The sequence below is a fragment of the Lygodium microphyllum genome, chromosome 6 (genome assembly GCF_053477565.2).
Source record: "Lygodium microphyllum isolate KBCC chromosome 6, Lygodium_microphyllum_v1.1.10, whole genome shotgun sequence".
NCBI lineage: Eukaryota > Viridiplantae > Streptophyta > Polypodiopsida > Schizaeales > Lygodiaceae > Lygodium > Lygodium microphyllum.
The window spans coordinates 71,563,130-71,581,139 of NC_141140.1; the positions used below are offsets into that span (position 1 = coordinate 71,563,130).

Here is an 18,010-nt window from a genome sequence, read left to right on the forward strand (position 1 = left end):
CTGGGATGTTTGGCAATGTTTCTAGAGTTGCTCATATGTTTGATACCCATGGAATTAGGGCTAGTCCACAAAATGCCACGTTCAATGCTAACTAGGGTGGTATGACAGCAAGTGCACCATTTTTGCAGCCACCTTTTTATGATAACATCACAAGGGCAAAGATGTAGAGTTTGATACTTTTACTGGTTCTTGGGTAAGTTGAAAGCTTTGACATTCATGAATCATTCAATAGTTTGATGCAGTTTTTTAAGGGGGTAATTGCATTGTGTCATTGAAAGTGCAAAAGGTTGCAATTTTGCTCTCAAGGGAAATGCTTTGCAATGGTGCACTTCTCTCTTAATGTAAGTTAGAGTACCATCCACTTGGTTTTATTTAAGTGTGTGCTTGATTAAGCTTGGTTGACAAGCGCTTCTACGGTGGATGCCATGATTGCTTGGTACAAATTGAATTCTTCACAATGTGCTAACTTGGAAGAGCACAATAAGAAGTTTTGGGAAGAAGTGTTGCCAATCAACACTCATTGACATGTGTGTCTCTCTAAGAAAAGTGATAAGTATTGTTGTGGTTTGTCCAAGAAAAATTAAGATTTTTGTATAAAAACCAATAATCAACATGTCTCAACTAATAAAGAGAGCATTGTATGTGAATAGGGAGCATTGTAAAGGAATGTCCATAAAAGCAGTGAATTGAGAATGCTGGAAATAGGGTTGATCCTAAATGCAAATTTGGTCCCACATGTACTAGGTGAGCAACAAATAATGATGGCATGGAGTTATGTACAAGGTGGTATAAGGTTAGGAATCAAGCTACTTCGATAATCTTGTACCTTGTGCAAATTTTCTCTCTAGAGATTTGGCTACAAAACTTGGTATAAGAGAGGATGAGATGGAACATATGGGTTTTGTTGATGGATGTAATGTTCAGCTTGGGATGCCATGGTGTCTTAGTATCCATGCATTGCTTCGTACATATGCAAAGGAGGTGACCCTTTAGCATGGGGGCAAACTCATGTTTTGGATGTAAAACTGAAGGAGAATCTGATCTCAGCTTCAACCATATCTAAAGTAATAAAAAACAATATTTTTGCATACTTGATTTTTGCAAAAGGTGCTGATGATAGTGAATGTTGGATAAGTAATACATTGCATTCCTAAAAGAGTTTTGAGGATTGTGTTTTCTCAGTTGCTTGGTGAGTTGCCACCTTATAGAGTGACTATAGCTCAACAAGAAGAGATTATAAGTCAAGTATAGGAGCTGTTAGAAAAACAATTGATTCAGCCTAGTTCATCATCATATTGCTTTTCTGTATTGCTTGTGCATAAGAAGAATGATTCATGGTGCATGTATGTTTACTATCGTGATTTGAATAAGATCACGATTAAGAGTCCTTTTGTGATTCCTAGAATAGATGCTATGATGGATAAGTTGTAGGGTTTTGTCATGTTCAGTTGCATTGGCTTGAAAACATTAGATATACATTAGGCGTGAAGATGTACATAAGATAGCCTTTAGGACTTTTTTTTTTGTCTACATGAGTTCTTGGTGATACCATTTGGTCTTAGAAATGCCCCAACCATGTTCAATCGGATGGTGGATAGTATTTTCCAACAACACAAGGCCTTTGTGGTACATTCTTTAAGGACATGATAGTACTGTAAAGAAATATCCTAACGCAAAAACACAAATAAAAGCATATAACAAAGCATAAACTCAACATGGAACACAATTAGGGTTAGGGTAACATAGAGACAATGAACACATTGAATGAAAAAGGTAATGAATATAAAACAGACAATGCTCATGCAACAATCAAACCGTGTAGGCAATGAATACTGAAATTTGAACTCTCGTGTCTCGAGGACTGAGGTAGAGGTACTAAGGTGGAGAGTATGTTGTACTCTTGATGGTTCTTGAAGTGCAACAAGGCAGTCTCCAAGGTGTCGAACAACAACCAGTGCAACAAAAGATGTGCCGGATCAGTTTTAGACAAGCAAAGGAGAGGGAAAACCAACAAATGCAGATTGAAATTCATGCTCACCTTATGTAGGAAAGTGTTGATTGAAATTCATGCTCACCTTATGTAGGACATGGAGGTATTGATGCTCTATTAAGCCAGTTGAGCACCCTTTTTTTTGGACGGATTGGTTGGCCTATTTTGGATAATTCTGGTAGAGCATTTCTATGTACTTCATCTTTTATCTTCCTAGGACATCTATTGGCAATGATGACATTTGGACTATCATATGCAAGTTTAGCAAATAGACACATTTTCTCTATTTGAAAGTAAGATCAAGGCTAATCATATCGCATGGGTGTTTATGTAGGAAATAAGTATCATGGCATGCTAGATTGTGACAAGTTTGTATTGGAAGGGCTCATTTGAGAATATGGACACTATGTTGAAATTCTTATCTTCTTTCCATGTGTAGATAGATGGACAAATTCCATAGTCTTGAATCTTTTTAGATACTATTTATTGGAGCATAAGACACAATGTGAATATTATTCACCTCTGGTTGAGTTTGCATGCAACAATATAGTGTAAAATGCTACTGGCAAAGCTTTATTTGAGATTATGGAAGGTGTAAGGATGTTCCACCATCTTGTAGATTAAGGATAAGATCTTTGAGGCTAATATGTATGTGGAAAGCATGGATGGGGCTTATCAGAAGGTGTCCAATAAATAGTCTACACATGGAATATATGTCTATGGGGCTCCAATAAATAGTCTACACATGGAATATATGTCTATTGGAGCCCCATAGACATAGCTTTTTCTTGAGGCATTTTGGTTGGAGTTTGTCAGAGTGAAGTAGTGCGGAAGCGTATGACCAAGACAAAGAGTGAATAAAGAGAGAAGAGAGAGAGAAAGAGACAGTGAAACATAGAAAATCTGCAGTGAAGAATGCTGTATAAGGATGCAAATATGTATACAGGGGCAGAGTGTATTTTTGCGTACGTCTCCACCTTGAGGATCTCACACTCTGTGAACCCTAAGGGCAGTCTCTAAGAACAACAGCTTGGAAACTTGAGAATTGAAATGTAAAAAATTTGTGGAGATTGGGGTCTATAAATAGGCCACAAATAATACATGAAATAATGTAGGTCAACTGCATTAAATGCAGCCGACTGAATAGAAGCTGTCCAACTTGCACAGTTTAATGTGCTGCAAACTTTCTGACCTGACAGGTGTTGCCTGCCTTGCCTGTCGCTTGCTAACGCCAATTGTCTGCCACATGGACTGCTTAGTACACGAAAACTGCTCATATTTGAACCTGCGTGTCCAAGGAATGCCGATCTCTAGCACCCCCTCTTAGATCTTGGACACGGCATAAGGCTAAGGGATTTGGAGTGTTGTCGAAGTAAAGCTTGGGGAAGCACCTTCATAAACAAGTTAGCAAGATTGTCCTCTATCTTGCAATAGACTAGGGCAATGGTCTCATCCAGAATCTTCTCCTGAATGAAATGGTACTGGATCTTGATGTGCTTCGTTTGAGCATGAAACATAGGGTTTCTGGCCAAGGCAATGCAACTCTCATTGTTGCACTGAAGAATAGTAGGATCTCTTTGCGGCCAGCTAAGTCTTCCAAGAGCATGTGAAGCCACATTGTCTCACATGTAGTAGAAGACACTGCTCGAAACTCTGCCTCTATCGAAGATAGGGCAGCCGTAGATTGCTACTTGCTGCTCCATGAAACAACACCAACACCCAAGTTAAAGCAATAATCTATTGTGCACCTCTGATGATCCACATCGCCAGCCCAATTTGAATCACTTCAGCATGTAAGTACCAAGTTTGCATCACTTGTATCTACTGGATAATAGATCCCAAGATCAAGGATCCCTTGTAGGAATTGCAAAATCATTTGAGCAGCCTGCCAATGCACCATCTTGGGTTCACTTGTGGACTCGGCCAGCACACCTACAACATAACATAAGTCAACACGAGTATTGAGAAGCCAGATCAAGGAGCCAATCAACTGCTTATAACGGGTAGCATCCGCCCAAGGAGAATCGGAATGAGCTGTAGCCTTCCAATTTGGGTCCATAGGAGTCGAAAGAGACTTGCATCCCTTCATCTCACACGTAGTTAAGGGCTTCCGATCTTGCATGGCATGAGTCATCAAATAGTGATTAGTGTACACACAAGCTCGATGTGTTTTTCCCAGTTTCTCTGAGAACGCTGCAGGCCATTCTGTGGCTGTCACTCTTCGGAGACCCCCTCAATCCTTGCATCATGAAGAGCGTCACGAGCCCAACGAGGAGACCGGATCTCATCTCGTTGCTCACAAGCTGCTGAAGTTTCTAGAAGGTCCAGTGATGGGGCACAATCAGTGAGTCCAGTGGCTGAGAACTAACTTCTAAGCTTCTCATCTGAAGAAGAGTCCTTAGGAGGCATAGCTTCCAGTGAAATAGTTGCGGGCTCCTAGCTATCTTTGGGATCTCCAAGAATGGGGTGGTTCTTACTCCCCTTTGAGGCTAGAACTTCCACAAACCAAACATCACGGTTCGTGTAGACATTCCGCTTAACAGGATCATACAATGAGTAACCTTGAGATTGCGGGCTGTAGTCCACAAACACTTGTTGTTTGGAAGCCGCTTCAAATTTGTCACGTTGTGTATTTGGGATGTGAACATAGGCATCATAGCCAAAAACCTTGAAATAAGAAACATTTGGCTTAGACTCAAAGTACACATCTTAAGGAGTCATACCAACAACAATAGTATTGTGCTACTACACGTACACAGTTTGAAAAAACATGGAATGCATCATTATCTGACTTTCTTATTGAACTAGAGAGTCAATGTGATTTGAGTCATTAGTGCTAGTGTCTGTGGCATGGATGGTTAAAAAATACTAGAATTTTGAATAATTTTAGTCTATTTTTGATATCATTTATTGTAATTCTAAAAAGCTAGGAAAATTTCTAGACTAGGGTGGCACGCAAAAAGTGAGTTGCTTTTTCAGCTAGTTTTGGGATTTCTCATAAAAAAGAAAGATGGACAAAATCGTGCGCACTGCGATTGCAATTGACAGGCAGTAAACAATACTTTGAACTGAGAGAAGAAGAAGGAATGATTTGGGAGATCCTAGCAGGTGTCTTGTGGTTTTACCCCCCTTTCGGAGCCAATGGAGCTATCAGATTTGGGTTTCGAGCAGCAAAGAGGAAGCTGCTATTTTGATGCACGTTTTTGGTCTACGAGAGAGCTCTAGGAGATCTAATGCTTGGAGAGTGGCTTTTGAGTAGTGTCAGACAAGGGATTCCAGGTTCTATCAATACATATTGATTTGATTTATTGTTCTTTGTCTTTATCGTGTTTACCTCTTGTCTATTCATTTTTTTCTCTTCCATCTTCTATCTCTGATCCTCGGTGGATACGACCTTTCGACAAAAACCCCTCCAACATTGGTGAACCTGACGTGAAAGGTCGTTCAGAAGGAAATACAAGATGGGGGAACCTTCGAACACAATTTCCAATGATGTTTTGCAGCAGCTAGTGCAGAATATGAACATGCTTATGTAGGTACAACAACAACAGGTGATGTAGGCTTTTGCTAAAAAAGAAACTGTTGTGATGAATGCTTTGCAAGTAGTTGAGCGTGAGATGAAGTTCAATGGTAGGAATATATATGCATATGTACAGACCTATGCTCAAAAGATGGAATTCTTTGAAGTGGCTCAACTTGCATGAAGCCGGTATTTTGTTCGGATCATTGTACATGAATTGAAAGTGCAAATTACTGAATTATACATGCAGGATGTTGACTGGGTAGCTTTCAAGAAGACACTTAGGGAAGAATTTTACATTGAAGATACCGGTTTGATTACGTGCAAGACTTTTTAGGAGTAGGTTTTACAGCCCAATAAGGATCTTGTGGCTATAGAATTGTTAAGAGAATTTGAAAGTCAATTTGATCAGTTAGATCTTGCAGAATTGCAAGCTCTTGTAAGTTAAAAAATTGTATTGTTTCTACAGGCAGTTGATCTTGAGCTTCAAGAGAAGCTTGATGATTTGCTAGAGGATTAGACTACAGAGACAGGTCTTAAAATAGAGTGGAAACATGTCAAGGAAGCTGTTACTGCACTTGTGAAAAAGCATAGAAGAAGAGAAAGATTGCATGTCTCTAGCTTGCCCACTGTTACGGGCAAAACAGTTGATGTATCCGGTATGCCACCTACTTCTGTGGCTAACCCTATGGCTATACCTGCCATTGTTTCCACTGTTGGGGAAGATATATTAGATGAATTGGCCAAAGATATGCGGGATTTTCAATTGAAGGTTGCAAAATTGGATGAAAAAGGACAAGAGGAAAGGGGACAGACAACATTCCCTAAGTCAGGAAAAAGATGTATGTGGTGTGATAGTTTGCAGCATGAGAGAAAGGATTGTGCTGTCTATCAGGAGACCTTGGCACGACAGCTTATCTTTTGGAAAGATGGCAAGATCCATGTACAAGAAACTTGCTTTGAATTTTGGAAAGGAAGGTATACAGAAGTTGTTGGAAGACGTGACTGTTCGAAATGCTTGTGCGGCTATATATGCTTCTACTTTTGGTCTACAGTTGGATAGAATGTATGGCTAGGTCCAAAGGCTACAATATGGACACATGCTTTGCATGTAGGTAAAAAGAGAAAAGTTATTGATAGTGAAATGTCTCACGGATGTACTTGTGGAAGAAAAACAGAAGAGAGATGAAGATAATACATGTATATCTAAGGGAGTGACAAGAAGTGTGGTCTGCCTAAAGCTACAAATCAACCACCTCTCGAGTATGTTATGAAAGAGATTGGCTAGGAGCAAAAATAGGATGGCAAGCAAGAGGGCAAATAGTTGGGATATAAGCTGTAGTCTGATATTGAGACAACCACGAATACCTTGAAAGATCCTATAGTGGAAGAGTCAGTCATTGCATCCATAGATTTTCTTAATGCATCTAAAGAGGTTTACGAAGATCATGTTTTACTTGATGCAGAGATTCAAAGAGAGATTGATGAAGTGTTGGATACACATGATTTGCAGGATACAATTATCGTTTATGAAACAGTTCATGAGCTCGAGGATATGCCGTTACAAGATGTTAGATATAATGCTTCATAGTTGGAAACTGTTTTAGATGCCTTATCAAAGGCCTTTATAGGCAATTCTAAGATACTTTAAGATATGGATTGCTTCACTATTGTTGATGGTGAGAATGTGTTGAATGCAAGTGAGGCTCAGTTTATGTTGGATGTGGAGCAAAAAGATTATCAGAAGCAACTTCCCATACGATGGACTTTGAAAGAGCAAGCATGCTGCTATGTATTTGTTGATGGGTTCATTGATGGCATGTATATGGAGATTCAACAGTCTCTAGTGTATGATTCGCACCCAAGGCCTTATAAACCTAGAGGGGGTACTAGGTATGGCTCAAGAGTTACACAGATACTGAGTATTTTGATCTATGATCTAGGGGGATGCCTTCTTATATGCATGATAAGCGATAAGTTGACGCTATGGGTGTTTGACCCGGGTGGTGCATCGGTGGCACAAATTGGAGGATGTGTAGGTTCAGAGGGGGTGGATGTCGTGCTACTACACGCACACAGTGTGAAAAAACATGGAATGTATTATCATCTGACTTTCTTATTGATCTAGAGAGTTAATGTGATCCGAGTCATTAGTGCTAGTGTCCATGGCATGGATGATTCAAAAATACTAGATTTTTGAATAATTTTAGCCTATTTTTGATATTATTTATTGTAAATATCCTAAAACGCTAGACTTCTAGATTAGGGTGGCATGTAAAAAACAAGTTGCTATTTCAGTCAGTTTTGGGATTTTTCACATAAAAGAAAGATGGGCGAAATCGTGTGCGTCGCGATTGCAGTTAACAGGCAGTAAACAACACTTTGAACTGAGAGAAGAAGTGATTTGGGAGATCCCTGACTAAGTGTCCTAGGGTTTTACTCCTCTTTCAAAGCCAACGGAGCCATCAGATTTGGGTTTCGAGTAGCAAAGAGGAAGTTGTTTTTTTGATGCACGTTTTTGGTCTACGAGAGAGCTCTAGGAGATCTAATGCTTGGAGAGTGCTTTTGAGCAGTGCCAGACGAGGGATTTAAGGTTTTATCAATACATATTGATTTGATTTATTGTGCTTTGTCTTTATCGTGTTTACCTCTTATCTATTGTTTTTCTTCTCTCCCATCTCCCATCTCCTATCTCTACTTATTTCTATCTTTGATCCTTGGTGGATACGACCTTTTGACAAAAACCCCTTAGACAGTGGGATTTAAGGTTTTATCAATACATATTGATTTGATTCATTGTGCTTTGTCTTTATCGTGTTTACCTCTTATCTATTGTTTTTCTTCTCTCCCATCTCCCATCTCCTATCTCTACTTATTTCTATCTTTGATCCTTGGTGGATACGACCTTTCGACAAAAACCCCTTCGACAGTGGAAGTAGGGGATCGATTAAGAATGTGAATTGCAGTAGCCATAGTCTTAGCCCAGACACTGAGGTGTCTGACGATGCTTCATCATGGTACGGGGTATCTTAATCACACTGTAATTTTTCTGCTCCAATATGCCATTCTCTTAAGCGGTGTTTGTATTGGCAAACTCTTGGTGGATACCACGATCTACACAAAAACAAGCAAGCTCATTAGAAACAAATTCTCCGCTTTTATCCGATCGCAAGGTCTTCAGATTTCGGCCCGATCGGTTCTTCTCAAAGAGCAACCAATTCGTAAAGTTGAAGAAAGCCCTTGACTGTTGTAATAATCCACAATTAGCATGAAATACAAGCTCCCTCGAAGGGACTTCATCTGCATTAGTCCACAAAGATTGGTAGAAACAAGCTCCAAGGGTGTTGAAGACCGCCTCAAAGCTTGACTAGGAATAATATCATGAGTTTGCTTCCCACGGATATAGGACACACAAGGTTGCTGGCTCACCACAATATCCGGCAAACCTCGAACAAGCTGTCCCTTAGATGCCTTTCGTAGATAATCATAGTTGAGGAAGCCAAATTGAGCATGCCAAAGCTCGGACTTGGTTTGAGAGGTAAGAAGAAGAGTAGTCAAGGCAGAAGAAGACCGCAACTTATAGACTCCATTCTCCTCATAACTTGAAGAAAGAACCTATCTCAAGCCATGATCAAGAATCCAAAAAGAATCCACATTAAACTTAACCAAGAGGCCGAGGATACAAATCTTACGCACCGAAAGTAGATGATATCCCAAGGTGGGCACATAAAGCACCTCGGATGTATGGGCACCACCTCCCCCATCTGGAATAAGATGTATGTCACCCCGTCCGTGAATAGCAATAGAAGAACTATCATCAATGAGAATTTGGCCATGCAAAGGCCACAAATGAGTAACACTTGTTGAGGAAGGAGTCTTGAGCCATGAGGCCCCACTGTCAACAATCCATTCCCGAGTGTATGGTGCCGTCAACGTAGCATCAGAAGCCTTCATGGTCGATGCCTCAACCACCTCCAAGTGGAGTAAATTAGTTGATGAGGGAGCAGCCACCACTGATCCAGAATCCTTTGAAGATTTCATCTTCTTCTCCTTTTTCTTCTTCTCTTTATCGGGGCAATCCTTATTCTAGTGACCTATCTTGCCACAGGCGTGATAAGTGGATTTTTTTTCCTTGTTCTTCTTTGATTTGTTCTCCTTCTTCTTCTTTTGGTTCTTCCCCTTCTTAGACCAACCAAAGCCTTAGATTTAGAAGCATTGGTCCCTTTCAACTGCTTCTCTTGGTCCAAGACCATAAAAACCAACTCCTCCCATCGAAGAGTCTCAGATTGCCCTGAAGCAATCAAAGCGAAATAAAAGCCACTGAAACGGGGCGGTAACTATGAAAGAATAGCTATCACTATGTCTTCAGAAGTGATCACCTTCCTTGCATTTTGTACTTGCATTTGAAGTTGCCTTAGCTTGTTAATATGCTCCCACATAGAAGATGACTTGTTGACACTCATGGTCCTCATCTGCACTTCCAAATAAACTTGTTTCGTGACAATCATGCGATTATATATGTGAGCAAGCTCCAGCTATATCTCCCAGGCCACCATCAAATGCTCTATATGAGAGATCATAATTGTAGTGCATGAGAGAGATAAAAACAAGTGGATGCGAGCATTTAGTTTGTCCCAATGTGCTTGAGCCTTTGCCAACTCCACTATCAATTGAAAAGAGTTTGGACTTGTCTCGTGAAGAAGGGCGATGAATAGCCTCCGTAACAAGCTCTGCAAATAGGACTCCAAAATGGCAAGCGTCATAACCCGGCAGATGTGATAGTTCTTGCCATCGAGCTTTTGATCTGATGGAAGAGTCGGTAACACGGGCACCTTCCAGTCCATGATCGTCTAAAACTCTGTCTCGGCCTTAGAATACATCTTCACCTACAATGCCTACACAAAATACAAAGAACAGCCCCCTCTAACTGTGTGAATCCAGCCTGCTAGGGCTCTTCGCCGCTTGTCCCACTCCTTCACCCACTAGAGGCGATCAAAAGGTAAAATCTGCACTTGAAGGCCCAAAACACAGCCTTCTTTCTTCCCAAATAACAAAAATCAGTAGTACTTTCAGCAAATCTGCTCCTTTCTCGCACGCCCACGCTTGCCTCAGCCTTGTTCTAATGTGCAGTCCTCTTGCTCGTCCTTGAACGCTGAAAACACAGCCTTATGTCGTGCTGAAATCACCTCTTCAGATAGGTCCATCCTTGGTGAGTCCTTTAATACTCTGATACCATGTTAGAATGAAGCAATGGGGAAGCGTATGACCAAGACACACAGAGAGAGAGAGAGAGAGAGAGAGAGAGAGAGAGAGAGAGAGAGTGAAACACGGAAAATTTGCAGTGAAGAATGCTGTATAAGGATGTCCATATGTACATGGGTGCAAAGAGTATTTGTGCATATGTCTCCACCTTGAGGATCTCACACTCCATGAACCCCTAGGGCAATCTCCACGAACAACAATCTAGAAACTTGAGAACTGAATTGTAAAAAAAGTGTGGAGACTAGGGCCTATAAATAGGCCACAAATAATACATGAAATAATGCAGGTTGGCTGCGACTGAACAGAAATTTTCTGACTTGTAGACTATCCGCGACTTGACACGTCACCTCCTTACATGTTGCCTGTTGATGTCAGCTGCCTGATATGGTTGATATTGGCAAAAGGTAAAGAGTTTGATAGAGGGGTCAACTTAAGGAAGTGACACGATATGTGATTCAGATAGCAGCAAGGAGAGAGTTACGTTTAAGCTCTAAATTCTCAGAATTTGAGATCCATGGTTGTTTCCTTGTTATTTCAATGTTTTGATTGAGACTTGCCAGAGAATGAGAACAGTGTTTCAAACTTATGTTCAAGACTGCCTTCTTTGTGATATATGGTTGGATGTGTAGAGGAATAGCTTTTTGCCGACAGAGATTGCTCTTGAGATAAATTTTTGGTTGGTAACTTAGATGTTCCATTATCCATAGAATGAAGGGGGATAAAAAGAAGATAAGGGGACACATCTGCAAGGGGAAATGGTACAACTGAGAGTGAAACTCAAGAAGCAGCCCTTGCATAAGATCAACATTGGCTGTGACATTGCAGGTTCTCCATTAATGGATGTGATTAGGGTGAGCTAATCGAGGGTCCAGCATGTGAAGAAAACTATGGAGTTGCTGTAGGCTCTCCATTGACGGATGTGATTAGGGTGAGCTAATGAATGGCCCGACATGTGGAGAAAACTGTGGAGTTGCTGCTGCTGTATGAAATGGAAGTATTTTTCAGGCAACTTATTCAAAAAGACTGTAACCTGATTGTCATCTGGCTTTGGAGAGCTAATAGTTTCAAACTCAATGAGTAGCTCTTGATATTCGGCCAATTTGACTCTCAGATCATCCCCTTGTTGGAACACTCGTGAAGCTCAAAATCAAGATTGATACGCCGAGTGCGATCTTGCCTTGCATTGTGGTCAAGGAGATGACTCCAAAGGTTGTTTCCAACCTGTTCATGGCTGCATCCTGCTGTCGGCAGCTTCAATGGACACTTGCCCTATTGTGCCTCGATGTTCAGCTGGGCCATCTTCATCTGTTGCTGCCCACAACCTGTTTACTGCTGCATTCACTTGTATTCAGCTGGAGACCTGTCCCCTATTGCCACGTTGCATACCTCAGCAGCAATTTGATTGGGTCTGCTCTAGATTCACTGATTTTATCACCTGTAGATGCACATTTTGCTGCCTCAATTGTATAACATAGATTTTGCATCATCGATATCATTATTACACCTTTAGAGGCTGTTACCGTGCTGTACACTACTGTATTTTGCCATTCCAGCCTTAGAGATTATTGCATTTTGACATTGAGCCTGCTTCCCTGTTGTGCTCAGCCCCCTACATCAAATTTTTATTGCACTCTATTGGCCCTTAGCTACTTTGTAACACAACTCCAATGTACTCCATGATTTGGTGGTATTGCTGACCTTGGGATCTCCATGGAGAACAATGGTTTGTGGCACTCCCCTTAGTTTGCTCGCATGAGAGACAATGACTGTTGCTCCCTGAGCTCCCATCTATATCAGGCTCTCTCAATTTGGTAACCAATTAATCATTATTCTTTTGTCTTCCTTTGCATTCATGTTTGAGTTCAGTGTGTGTACACTTGGATCGTTTTCTCTGTGCAAACCCAGCCCAGGATATCTTCACATTGTGAGGATGCATATTTGTTGAGGTTTCAAAGGCTCCTTTGACAGCGAGTCAAAGTACAGGGGCTATCACTATACACACATAAAAGGTTAGTATTGTTGCTCGAAATGGCATTTCAGACCAATGAGACTGAAACATTCAAACGATAGAAATGTTTCAAAATTGAAATGTGTTTTAGGATCATATTTTCTTAGAAAAGCAAATAAATTTTATAATAGGTTTTCAAAAAAAAGTTTTGTTTTTTTCTTGGGGGGTTTTTTGGGGTGAGGGGTGGTGGGGCTTTGAACTGTACGCACTTGTGTTTCCGTCTTTTGGTTGACAGGCAATGTCTTTTAGTTTCGACTTTCATTTACAAGTTACAACCTTCAAATTCTACTTTTATTGTAGCCGTTTGCATGCTTGTTTCTCTCATTAAAGGCATCTATAATGAGATGACATATGGTGTCGCACATAAGATTTGCGTAACAATGAAGGTTATACTAGCTCTTAACTCTAGCTAGCAACCACTAGCTACAAAATAGTGAGTGTAATGTGTATGCTTGGCAATGTAAGCATCTAATTAAATAAAGGCTAAAGTAGTAGTGTATGCAATATAGTGCAACTACAATCACACGCTCTCAGACACTATATTGTATTTCTAGGATTCTCATTTCCCCGCTTTGCCGTTGTGGACCGAGGTTAATACTCCGTTTCGTGGCTCCAAAATGCATTTTTGTGTCCTCGTTTTTGAAACTTTTGGCAACCATGAAGGTTAGAAATGTAAAGACATCTCTAAGGTCTCATAATTTGCTTTAGGTACATCATGACTCATATAGGCTACAAACATATCTAGTGCAGAGAAATGGAGAGAGCATGCATTTACAGACCTTAAGGTAGGGTTAATGACAGTATCAAGTGTGAAGAAAACTGCTAGGGTTTGTACTAAGGACACACAGAGTGTACGACCACGACATAAATACAAAGAGACAGATGTAGACACAGAGAGCAAAACTCAAACCCTAAACGCAAAACTCAAAACTCAAACACAAACAAAAGAAGGGAGAGAGAGAACACAACTCTGAAGTGAATGAATGCTATAAATGAATGTAAGAGTGTACAGTGTGCTCAAGGGCAGAGCAATGTCAGAGTGTGACATCCACCAGAGACGGATCCCGAGTCTGTGACCACCAATCGGAGATGTAGGAGTGCTGAATAGTGAATGGCAGCAGGCTGGTCACCAAAACGCAGCAGTTTGGAGGCTGGAAACTGGTAAATGCAGCAATGTACCACTGATCGGAAATTGGAAATTGTGCACAGGCGCTGTAAATAGCAGGGCGATAGCTGGAGGTGTGTTGGAGAGTGTCAGGGCTTGCAGTGCTGAAAACGCAGGCTGGCTGACCTTGGCGATGATGGACGGCAGACTGAACAGTAGTCTGGGATAGTCTGGAGCAGTCGCCAGCAGCTGAGAGCTGTCGTCTACAGCAATGGACAGGCTGAGGATAATGTGGCTGCAGTCGATGATGGCTGGACAGCAAACGGAGGCAGGCTGTAGGCTGGAAACTGGGCACCAACAGTAGAGCAGAGGGTGTGTGGGCTGGTGTAACTTGCAAACAAGGACAAGGGTTGAATGGGGCCAGCCTGCCTATTTATAGATGTAGAAGGGTTCCCCCAAAAATTAAGGTTTTGGGAGGCCACTGAAACTCTCTTGGACCGCTGCCCTTTTTAGGGTTTTTCATTAATTAAGTGTGTTTTGGGGCTATTTAAGAGGCTAATCAACAAGTAGTGCATGTTTTAGCTCAACACAAGTCTTGATTGTTGTGTTCTTTCTTAGTTTTAAATGAGGAATCTAGGTTTCAGGTCATCAGCTGCCAAAAGATAGGAAGATATATGACATTTTTTAGATCCAGCTAATATATGGAGCAGCGGCATTCTCAGCCTGATGTCACTTGTTGGGTGCTTGATAAGATGCATCATTATTGAGTACTAGGGTAAATTGAAGGGGATATCTAAAAATGTAGCGGTTGCTTTGTGTGCTGTTCATGACCTGTCTTTGTGGTATCGTAGGCTTTGGAGCTGTTTATACTCTGGTTGTATGGCTCATGGATGGAAAAACATCTTTTGGGTGGGAAGGGAAGGTTTTGTTGAGGTCAATGAATTCAGCCCATGTGTCAGAACTTTGATGGAAAATCATTCTGAGTGTCACAATGTGAGGCATTAGGCAGCCACCAAATGGCAAAAGTCCTACAACTGGCATATATAGCTGCACAAGACTCCAGGAAAAAGCTCTTGAAGTCATGCAGCAGGCCAAGGCTGCTAAGACAATAATTGTGTGGGGACATGTGACCTTCTGATGAATTGAAAGTGCTTGGAGGGGTGGTGCATTTATATGCTGTTTGATTCATGCCCCTACATGACCATACTTCAACTGGCCTTTTTGGCATATGTACACTTTGTAATTTCCTCTACCTCATTCTGTACCTTTGAGATTTTGGGATGAACAACATTGTGTCTGTGGTTCTAAAACTTTCAGCATGTCAGATATTTTTGTCTTAGTTGGGATGGGAATACTGTATCTGTGGTTATGATGAGTTTCAGCATATCGGATATTTTTTGATAGTAAGTCATCTCACCTGTTGTTTATTGTGATTCAGAAGGTTGTAACACCCTCAGGTTATTTTCAGGTTAAGAAAATGGCCATTCATGCTGCCGATGCAGCAGTAAAGGAAATACGGTATCTCATGGCATCAAGGTAGCCTCAGTGTTACTTTCTTTGTATTCAATTTGGTTGAACACATAAAGTAACTTGATGAATGCTTGGTACAGTGAAAAATCCCTTGATAAGTTTCTGATAGCAACAAGCAGGGATGGGAATTGAATCAAAGGACAGCCATCTGTGCGTTCCGGCTGCAGTAAGTCCTCTTTGGAATACGATTTGTGCCCCTTGTCGTGCATTTTGGATTTTGGAATGATTGTGCTTTTTATTTCATGGCAACATTGGTGAAATACAGAAGGAGGAAAATGCAATTTTTGGAGGTTCTTTTATGAAGAATGTTATCAAGTTAGATCTCTGAAACACTCTGTACAAACTGTTACTAAATGGTTCAATTCTGAGTGTTTCATTATTTCTCATTTATAGACCAAAAGGTCTATGCTATGTACAGGAGTCTATTCATTTGTATCAGTTACAACTGTGACAGTTCAGATCTCCAGCTGAGGTTAGGAGAGCATGCCGTAAGTTTTGTTCACAGCGACTGTTTGATCACCATAGTCTTAGCCTTTCAGCCAGACTTCCTTTGATTGTAAAATTCATGTCAGATGCAAAGAGATCAAAACCGATTTTTAATCATGGTTTCTAGATGTGTCATCAATTCTATCCTGCAAAGATTTTGAGGGAAGAATATACAGCAACAAGATATACTTCAGTCCATTGCAACTTAAGTTGTCTTCTACTAGATTGCATGTTTACTAAAAGTTCAAATACCCAACTTTCAAAGATTTTAGCTGGACAGATGACACTTGACAATAGAATTTTGGGTTTGCTTTCACTGGGTGAAGGAATCAAATGATTTGCGATGGCTTGTGTGGTTTTTGGTCTTTTAAGATCATAGTGGTTTTTGCATCTTTTTAAGGGCATGCTGTGCAATACACCACATGCTTGGTTTATGATATTTCAAGGGCGTATTGTGTAATATGCGACATGGTAGGTAAACATATGGAACGTTCTGCTAGTGATTACTGAATTCTGGAGTATAGGTAAAAGTGCCAATTATACCAGTGACTCCCTTTGTGATTTTGGTGCAGGGCAAACATTTATTCTAGAGTTATGGGGTACTGCTCCGATGCTCTTCATTGGTTGCTTGGGGATGAAAGTTTTTGCAATCATAGGGTAGAGGATTGATGATTGCAGACCCAACCTTATTGATCTGAATGTATATCATCCCAAAGGATAAGATGCCATGGAGCTGCTTGGATTGGTTGGGAGAGTGATTGAGTAGCCAGAGGTCTCTAGTTCATATCATAGGGCAGAGGAGCCAATGGTTTTGAGATCTGCACTGAGCATCCTCAATTCACTGCAGTGCTCCAAAAGCTTTCTGTGCAATTGCAGCCCCGGTCTTACCTACATTATTATAAAGTAAGGCAGCAATTCATGACAAGCGTGCGGTGTACAAGTCAACTGAAGGACAAGGGCTGTGATGTGTTTACAGTTGATGTCGAATTGAAAGGGTTTTTACTTCCATGTATTATCAAAGGTGGAATGCAGTAGGTCAGTGATGGAATGAAAAGTAGAGTAAGCTGGGGTTAATGCAATAAAACTCATGAGGAAGCTCACAAAAGCCCAAGTTTGCAAGGTTTTGTATAGCACAATGGTTAAGATGGCTTAGGCTTGAAGTTACAAGTTATGCAATTAGTATTTTCTTTAACATCAAATGTACATTGTTGAAAAAAAATACGCCAGGAACAAAAGAAAGTAGCTCTATTTTGTCTGATAAGTACGCCAAGAGCCCAAAATTGATTTCTTTAAAAACTAGGAGGCGGAGGCCGCTATGCATGTCTGGTTGTCTAAGATTGTAACTTTCAAGGCAAAAGGCTTTGGCTTCCTTGCCTTTGGCTCCTTAGATACTCCCAATTCTTTGGTAGACTTCTTATGTTAAAGCGTGCATGCAAATTTTTTTCACAAGAATACTTCTATCCTTGTAGTATTGGTCCTTTGAAACTAAAGTTCGTCTCTTGGAAGATTTGGATAAGTTTCCATGGACTAGTACGTTGGGCCAAGGGATTTCATCCTAGGTGGGGAGGATGTGTAGTGGAATATAACCAAATTCTCTTTAGTGTAGAAGTACTACCAAATAAATCTTCTTGAGCTTGAGCGTTCAATATCGCAATTTTAAAGTTAACCCACATTCAAATCAACATAATCAATTGTGTAGGAGTAGGTCATTTTAGCAACTTCATATGAAACATCATCTTAGATGTTCTGCCTTCCACACCATCGTTCTTTGAGCACCAAGAATAGGATTGTGTGAAATATTGGTCCCTTTATACCCTTGTGTTTGCAACTAAAGAATCCAAGGAAAAGAAATCGTAATCTTTTGGTGTAAAGTAGGATCATGCACAATCTATGTCAATGTCTAACAAAACTAGAGTATCCACCTTACGATGATTCTTATGTAACTCATGCACATTTTGTATCGTTTGCCAATAATGCTCCATTTTCTAAGGCTTATCCAATATTAGGTCTTATTGTTGACATTGGTAATTTTCTCTTACAAGATGAGCGTGAAAGATTGATAGTTATGGCTAGAGATTTGATAAGGTTAGGGGGCCAAAACTAGTCTTT

The 18,010-nt window shown here is 40.6% G+C and overlaps 1 protein-coding gene across 5 annotated transcripts in view; it reads left to right on the top strand.

The window, feature by feature from the left end:
• Positions 1–17,381, top strand: part of LOC148034669 (uncharacterized) — a 30,915-nt gene extending 13,534 nt beyond the window's left edge. For 2 of the 5 annotated variants that reach the window (XM_087679623.1, XM_087679626.1), the window contains 3 exons: positions 15,354–15,421; positions 15,496–15,581; positions 15,681–16,435. In XM_087679623.1, the coding sequence (XP_087535749.1) occupies positions 15,354–15,421; positions 15,496–15,547 (120 nt within the window). In that variant the 3' untranslated portion in view covers positions 15,548–15,581; positions 15,681–16,435. Of the gene's footprint in view, positions 1–15,353; positions 15,422–15,495; positions 15,582–15,680; positions 16,436–16,473 lie in introns of those variants that run through there. The other 3 variants (XR_015691109.1, XM_087679624.1, XM_087679625.1) reach the window with 3 other exon arrangements.
• The last annotated feature ends 629 nt before the right edge of the window (positions 17,382–18,010 follow it).